The following is an 8,407-nucleotide window of genomic DNA, read 5'->3' as shown; positions in this document are numbered from 1 at the left end:
TCTTTATAATTTTTGTTTTTTTTTTCCTTTTACCTTTTGCTTACATGCTACTTAATAATTTTAATTAATGTCTAGACTTCATTCATGCTCGTAATTGCTGGCGGTTTTAAATTTCCTTTGAAAGTTTACAGTTTTTACAAGTGTTGTTGTTTGCCTTGTTTGTCAGCTTCTATTGATTTTTTGTAAATGTGTTTGCTATATACATATTGACAAATATTTACGCTACTGTATGTGTGTTTGTTGTTGTTTATTTGGCTGTTTATAAAATGCTTTTGGCTTCAGCTGCTGTTTGCTAATCACAACAAATAAATATCGCCGGTGTGCATTTACACCAATTTACTGGCTGAGGGACTTTTGCATTGCTACTGGCGTGAAAATAAAAAAAATTGTGGCAATTAAATTTTTTATTTTTTTTTTCGATAATATTGCATGCAAGTGCTCGTTTTATGCATTGGTGTCATGACCCCTTACAACTTGTTTACACAAATGCATTTTTGTTTTATTTTGTTTGCGTTATAGTTTGTATTAAAATGTTTACCGTTACTTTTTCTATGTATTTGCGTTTTTGTTGCATTTTTCTGCTATAAATTTACATTTAAATTCATTTTTTGCCTGCAAAATTTTTACCACGATATTTTGCCACTTTGCTCCCTTTAATCTGTGACAGCTTAATTATGTTTGTTTAATGCAATTTAGCTTTAAAAGTTTAAAAAATCTCTAATCTATTTAATAATTTACATTCTGGTTTTTCGCTACGCCAATATTTACAATGCCAGTTGCACATATATACACATATTCCTAGGCATATATATATATATATATATATAATATTCATATAAATATCTGCATCAATAAAAGTTAATTAATAATTAAAGATAAGCCGATTTACATACATCAATTAGTATTTTTGATTTGTTGTTGTTCGCTATGATGTGTCTTTTTTTCTCTAAATAAATATGTTATTAAATGAGCCATTTTTTACTTACTTAAATGTTATCTTTCGTAGTGCAGCAGCGCATTTTACTAATTGAACATATTGCAACTAAAGCTAAATACATTGAAACTATAGTTAAATGCTGAATTTAGCGAATTTCTACAAAATTTTATTCAAAGCCTAAAAGCCTATTAAAGCGGAAAAAGATACAAAATTTTTTGTGAATCTATCGCTAAGCTCTAATTCTCAAAGTTTAAGCTCATAGAGTATTTAACTATAAAAATATTGATTTCAACTTTGTAGAAAAGTGTTGGATATGAAGAATAAACTCAATATTTTCATAACTTAGTGGCTTCTATTACCTTCAGTATGAGCCAATGGTGATTTAATGTAAGTTGCGGAAGACTTAAAGAAAGACGAGAGCAAAAATTCTGAAGCTAAACTAGCGTACTAAAACATGCTCTCAAATGAAATCGGTAAGCTGTGAATAGTGGGCCCCTTTTTGCTTACAGTTTTTGTTAACCGAATTTATACAAATATTTACTTCAAATACAAAACAACGAGTGCTTTAGACGTGTGCTTTCCAATAAGATTTATGCTAAGCTATGTTTGCCATTTTGTAACGAACAGAATAATCCTGGAACAACTCTTTCAAATTGTTGGACTTTATTACCACAATGACGGTGGCGCATTGCGCGCTCCATCTAGTGTTCGGTCAACATAATCGCTCAGCTTAGCTGGTAATTGGAGCCACCATGGATCAGTTGCTAACTTCAGTGGATAATGCGCATCATCAGAGACGCCTTTAAGTGCGCACTGAACAGGCTATTGCTGCTGTGAGGCAGAGTATCGAGGAAGATTCGAAGGAGTTCATCAGTCATTGTGAACAACAAAAGAAGCTGTGTCTATTCACTTTATAGAAGACTTTGTGGAAAGATCTTGGATTGAGGACTTATATGGTAAAATCCAACTCGTGCAATAATTGAAGCAAAGCAACCATTAAGCGAGTCACACGTTGGGTGAATGGCTTCAAAAAGAGATAGTCACCAATCCCAATGTTAGCAACTATATTTGAAATGAATAAATTTTTCGTACCTGAATTGGAGGTTGTTGACGTGAACGAGCTTTGGTTTCAACAAGAAGGCGCTGTATGGTGAGGGCATGGATCTGTGGTGAGCTCTCCTACATCATGTAATTTAACTTCGCTGGACACGGATAGCTTTCAAGTAATCAGTTTTAAAACTTAATGTAAATCCTATCTTTATAATAACACTAAACGGCATGCATTTATTTTTCATTGCAAATCACATGCCTAAACAAAAACCCCTTACAGTGAAAAATTATTGAGAATCTTGTTTGACTGTGAGCACTGAATGAGTTACCATTAATTTTGGAGTTGAGGAATCAAATAATTGCTATTACTGTATGTTGGTAGAGTTTTCCGAAATATCTCTCAATATGCAACGTGAAACTGCCGTTAATTTTTCTGGACAAGATTTCATAAAAGAATAATTCGATTCGAAGAATACCTGAAAATTATATGATATATGATATTATATGACAGTTTTCGGTAGTTATTTTATATGGCTTGCTTCAGAAAGAAGCTTAAAAGCTATAGAATTTTTTAACTAATTGCTGAGAAATCCATCAAATTTCGTTGAAAAGCGTTAAATGTTCAACTTTACATTACCGGTCAAAGCTGTTAACTTCACCAGTTTATTTATGGTTTTGTTTAGGTTATCTCCTAAAAGAAGTCCTAATCACGGAAAACCAAAATCCATTCTTGAACGAATTTCCATATGAAAATAAGGGTTGTTCGGCAATCAGCAGTGACTACAGAGTGACAAAACGAACGAGCTACTGATAAATTGCAGTGTATTAGTCGCACTAAGAGTACTTCGGCATATCGTTGATTGATAAGCGAGGAATACGCGACCTTAGGTCTATTTTGCCCTGACAATTGGTTATGTTTATATAAATCTTTTTCACAAGAGAGCAGTATCCAAGTCTAATGACCAAATTAACAGACCGGTAGCTATATGTAATACTGCTGAAGAAATAACAACAAAGATATCTAAACTCTTTTAAAGTTTGTGATATAAGTGATCAGCTTGAAGACCATAGTCAGTTCAACCATGTCGGTTGAATATCCGCTCAAATTATCTTTACCAAATTTGGCATAAATTATTTTCTAAGCTTATGCCCAAATCTCTGAACATCAAGTTCAAGATAGAGATAACATTTGCTTATTAGGTAATCCTAATTCGACTTAAACTTTTTTGGCTTGAATATTTGTCTGACTTGAATATTGTTTATATCAAACAAAGTGACTGGAAAGAACAAGAACATTTTTTTCTGTTGAGTCCAAACTACTGACCGTTAAGTATATTATAACATCGATGTAGGCAATAAGTAAATTATTCGAAAAATTGCTTCTAATTTGACAGTGTCGCTAATGAATTCAAAGCAGGTTCTAAACTATCGAATACAAAATTTGACTTCTGTAGAGCAGATTTATGAAGTCATATCAAGTCACTCCATATCTCGAGTAAGATAAATACAAAAGTATCTACACAATTCTGAACCATATCGTACAGCATGCCTACAGTTGTTAACATAAAACATCGAAGCGATCTTCCTCAGAAAATGATATATACCTTATATAAAAATGGTAAATACTGAAAAAGTCCTTCGACTGAAATATTTACATAAACGAAATATAAACATAGCTTTTTCTAGCTCAAACCCATCACAGTTTTGTCCGATAGAACGCATTGTATTGGTTTGAGATCTTAGAATATCCTTGCTCTGCTCAAACTGGAGTATAAAATAATTCTTATGTACTACATACGTTGATATCTTGCGTTCTAACACTGGATCTGCTTACGCTAAGCAGCGTTGATCAACGAGATGCTTCTCTGCGAATGAGACATCTTTAAAGCAGATCGCAAGAGATATATTGAAATACTTGTCACAGTTGAATTTGCCACAATTGTTGGATTCCTACTAGATATTGTTCAATGGGCATTTAAAACAAACTTTTTCGGACGCAAGTTATCAAAACTGTATGGAGAAGGTGTGGTGAAAACATCAAGGCAATTTCATCTCCATGGTCCAGCCTTTGCAAGACTGACGTCGAATTGAATCAGAAGACATAACCGAAATTTAAATTAGCCACCTTAAAAAAATGTCTGATAGGCTCAAACCACTTATCGTTGAAGAATCAGCATTGAGGTATGAGTGTATAAGGAATATAATTAGATTACGTTAGAGAACGAAGCTTTAGAGCTCAGATCAGTCAGCAGTATGGGTTGCAAATTATTATGAAAAATATTTCCAATTACTTTTCCACCTCTAACGGATTTGCAAATGTTTTTTTTTTTTAAGCTGTTTGTTATACTAAATACTATAACAGTAATATTTTATGTATGATCTACTTTACGAAGATGAAGTTGAAAAATGAGAACTAGTTACTAGCATATGAGACCCTTATCCGTTAGATAATATTAGATGAATTTGTTGCTTACTAATTACTAGACTATGCAAATGTACTTACTAGCACTCTCTTGTTCTCGCTAACCGTAAAGATGTATCCATGTATAACTGTGTATCTTACAACGCCTACTAATTTACACCTGCGTGCCGTAATACTACAGCGACACATACTCCGCACCGCCACCCGCATCCACCAACTTCGAATTACCGCTCGCTGTCGTTGCATTCGCCGCAGTCGGTTTTTGTTGTTGACAGTCTTGTTGTTGTGGTCCCTGCTTTATACTGCACGTCTCCTCCATGAAACGTGTCTCATCCTCCAAGCATTCCTCGTCCGCCTCGTCGGGCAGCGAGAGCGTCGAATTGCCGCTCGCCGTTATGCGCCGACCCATGTTGTCGTACTTTAAGCCGGCATTGCCGGACGCTGCTGTACTGCCGGCGCCGCCTTTGCAAAGCGGTCGCAGCGGTGTGGCGTCCATTGCGGTGGGCGGTGTGCTGCAGGAAGGCGGTGGTGGTGAGAGCGTGCCTATGCAGGCCGCGCAGGCTTTGGTGTTGATGGCAGCCGCCACCGCCGCCGCCGCCGCCTGGTTGTGGTGGCACTGTGTTGACAAGTTTGCTGTGGCAGGTGGTGGTGGTGGCGGCGGTAAGCCAACTATATTCGCGGCATATGCTTGGCGTTGCTGTTGTTGTTGTTGTTGCTGTTGCTGATGCTCCTGATAGCCTTGACTGTAGGTCGTGTCCAGATTGTGATACGAGACGATTTCATCGTGTGGATACAAATTCGTTTGTTGCTGTTGTTGCAGTGAATGTTGATGCTGCAGCGATGAGTCCTTCTTGAGTATGCCGCGGCGTTGATGATTGCGCGGCAGCGTCGCAAACGACGACACATTCACGGCCGTTGTTGTACCCGATGGCAACATTGTTGTTGTTGTTGCATTCGTATTGCCACCAACCGTACCGCTGGTCACACTGACGCCGGTCTGCACAGTGCTGCCGTCGGCATTCAGTTGACGCTTCGGTATATTCAAGAGGTCGGGATACATGCTGATATCCGCGCCGTCCAGCATATCCTGCGTCACCGAGACGCTAATAAAGATATTACCATACGCGGGATTGGGCACAATGTTGGAGCAAAACTCCGGCGGTGGCGGAAAGACGCCCACGTTCAGCGGGAACTCCTCTGGTATGGTACTCGGATGCGTCGCTCCACCGACACCCGATGCCATTGAGGTTGGTATACCGACCACGCTGCAAGAACCGTCGGCAACCGCCATCAGTTGCTGGCGATTCGGCGCCATCAAGGAGTTTGGTGTAGCATTGCCGCTGCCACCGCCCGCTGCACCTACCATGTGCGCGTGATGATGTTGTAGCTGTTGCTGGTGCGCCTGCTGATGCGTCAGCTGGTGATGATTGTGATTGTTGCGCATATTCTCCGTTGCGTGTATTTCGATTGGTTCGAAGCCGATCACCGATTCTGTTTTACTCATTGTTGTTGTCGTATTGTTGTCCATTATACAGCTGTCACCGCGATCCGCTGTAGTTGTTGTTATACTCAAATCGAGCAGCTTCTTCTCTTGATCGTTAAAGCTGACACTCGGTTTTACGCCGGATTTCTTCGGATGGCGTCGCTGTCGCGAAGTGCGTTTGCACAGACACACCACAAACGAGAAGAGTATGAGCAGAAAGATTGTGCCGAATGTGCCCATGATCAAGCCGAAGTACCAGAAGGTCTCCGGTGTTTTCACCAACACATGTTGTACAATTTCCGTTAGATATATGCTGATATTTTGTGTTGCCACGCCCACCACGTTCGAACCAATACACGCATATGTGCCTGCATCCAGGCTTGTCATGTTAAATACAGTCAAATTGCTCCACAGCTTGTCCGACGAGATCGACTCTGCGTCGAAGATCACATTGTCATTATCCAAGATTTTACCATTCAGCTCCCAGGTGACTTCGGGCAATGGATCACCATATACCAGGCAGCTGAACGTCGTATTGCTTCCTATGTCTATATTCTGTACATCCTCATTGTTGAAGAGCTCCACTTTGGGCATGCAGCCGAATTGCTCTTCATCCACATTCTCCCACTGCTTATCTTTCTGCGCCGGCGGTCCCTTACACAGCAGACTGATGCTGTTCAATTTGCTCTTTACATACCAGTTACGAAATTTGCGTAGCTTGCAATTGCACTGCCATGGATTCTCATCCAAGACAAGTGTCTTCAGATTCGTCATATGTTGGAAGACGTATTCACTGAGGCTTTCGAGCAGATTATTCTTCAAATAGAGAAACTCCAAGAGATTTAGGTTCGCCAAAGCCATAGGATCCACATATGAAATCAGACAGTTATGCAGATCCAATGTACGCAAATGCGGTAGTATGGGAAACTGATAAGCCACCAGCTTCTTCAGTGGATTGCCATTTAGATAGAGTATACGCAAGCGGTCATTGCCCATAAATGTGTCTTTGTCGATCATCTCAATTTTGTTGTCGGACAGGTCGATTTCCACCAAGATTTTCAAATTGCGAAATGTTTCTTTGTGTACATACTGTACCTCGGACTTTTTCAGATATATGCGTTGCAGGTTCAGCAGACCCAAATTGGTGAATTCCTCGCGATTCAGATAGGGTATATGGTTGTCGTTGAGTACGAGAACTTGTAGTTCGGTGCTCAGCGTTGTTGGTATGGTTGTGAGTTGCAGCGAGCTGCAGATGGCTGACTTCTTGCCATTGGTCCACTTACAGGTACAGTTAGAGGCGCAACTCGCCGACCAATCATCGCTGGCTGCATGTGGCAACAACATTAGTAGAATGTTGAGCACAAGAGAAACTGTATGAGGAAGAGAAGAAAGGAAATAAAATTGTTTGCAATGTAAAGTAGAATAAAATATTTTATTAACGAAAATTCAAAAGAACCTTTCGCTTGAAATAGAATCAGAACCGTCATCATGAACTTGTTTGTCAAAAAAGTCTTGCGGTATTTTCGCTAGTTGGCGCTGAGAGTGCGTAGTTCTAGTTTTATTCGTCGCATCGGGTCACGCCATATCTTTTTGGAAAGCTCATTTCACACACTAACACGTGTTTGATTGATTGTCGTTTCTTTTCACTAGTTCGTGAGTTATAGCGTCGCAAACATGGAGCAAAATAAAGAGAAAGTACGGCATATTTTACAGTACTACTACGATAACGGCAAAAATGCATCTCAAGTCGCCAATAAAATTTGTGCAGTTTATGGACCCGAAACAGTTTTCGTTTCCACCGCACAACGATGGTTTCAACGCTTTCGTTGTGGAGGCCTGTCGTCGAAAATTGCGATAAAATAGCTGAATTGGTCGAAAGAGACCGGCATAGTAGCAGCCGTAGCATTGATCAAGAGCTAGGCATGAGTCATCAAAACAATGTGAACAATTGAAAATTCAATAAAAATACCGCAAGACTTTTTTGACAACCTAATATAATGACTTCGAAGTGTGATAAAAATTCAAGCAGGATCAGAGAACATTATTTGGTGAATATGGGTGGCGGTCATCAACTTCGTAGGAAAGCGAAGGTTTTCGCTAGGAAGCAGAAAAGTTTTCTGAAATATCTAATAACTATGACTTGCTATTTCTGTATGCTATAATTCTATATACGTCGGTGTAAAATTTAGACTTTTCTATAATAGTAAGGTATTGATTATCATCCATGGTTTAATTAAACTAGTTTTTCAAAATATCTCTGCGCATTAGAATTAGGAGAGTTAGGTTAAAAGGATACATTCCACCTGATGTTATTGTCTATGCAATTAGAACATATTGTCAACTATGCAAGATGCTTGAATATACCAGACTAAATACTGAAGATGACGACGCGGCAGACGTTCTGCCTGTTGTGCATAAAATCTTTCGAACAATTAACAAAATGATCGATGATAGTGAAGTAAAGTTGATCAAGATAACTAACTTTCAAATCAAGTATGGATATGCCATCTCTTAA

At 39.0% G+C, this 8,407-nt stretch overlaps 1 protein-coding gene across 3 annotated transcripts in view; it reads right to left on the bottom strand.

The window, feature by feature from the left end:
- Positions 1-1,366: 1,366 nt before the first annotated feature.
- LOC108965918 overlaps positions 1,367-8,407 on the bottom strand; it is a 424,784-nt gene continuing 417,743 nt past the window's right edge. For 2 of the 3 annotated variants that reach the window (XM_018928599.1, XM_018928600.1), the window contains exon 5: positions 1,367-7,262. In XM_018928599.1, the coding sequence (XP_018784144.1) occupies positions 4,585-7,262 (2,678 nt within the window). In that variant the 3' untranslated portion in view covers positions 1,367-4,584. The remainder of the gene's footprint in view (positions 7,263-8,407) is intronic. The other variant, XR_001993151.1, reaches the window with a different exon arrangement.

This window comes from Bactrocera latifrons, unplaced genomic scaffold (genome assembly GCF_001853355.1).
Source record: "Bactrocera latifrons isolate USDA-ARS-PBARC rearing strain unplaced genomic scaffold, ASM185335v1 scaffold_15, whole genome shotgun sequence".
Classification (NCBI taxonomy): Eukaryota; Metazoa; Arthropoda; class Insecta; order Diptera; family Tephritidae; genus Bactrocera; species Bactrocera latifrons.
This window is presented reverse-complemented; position numbering and strand designations above follow the sequence as displayed.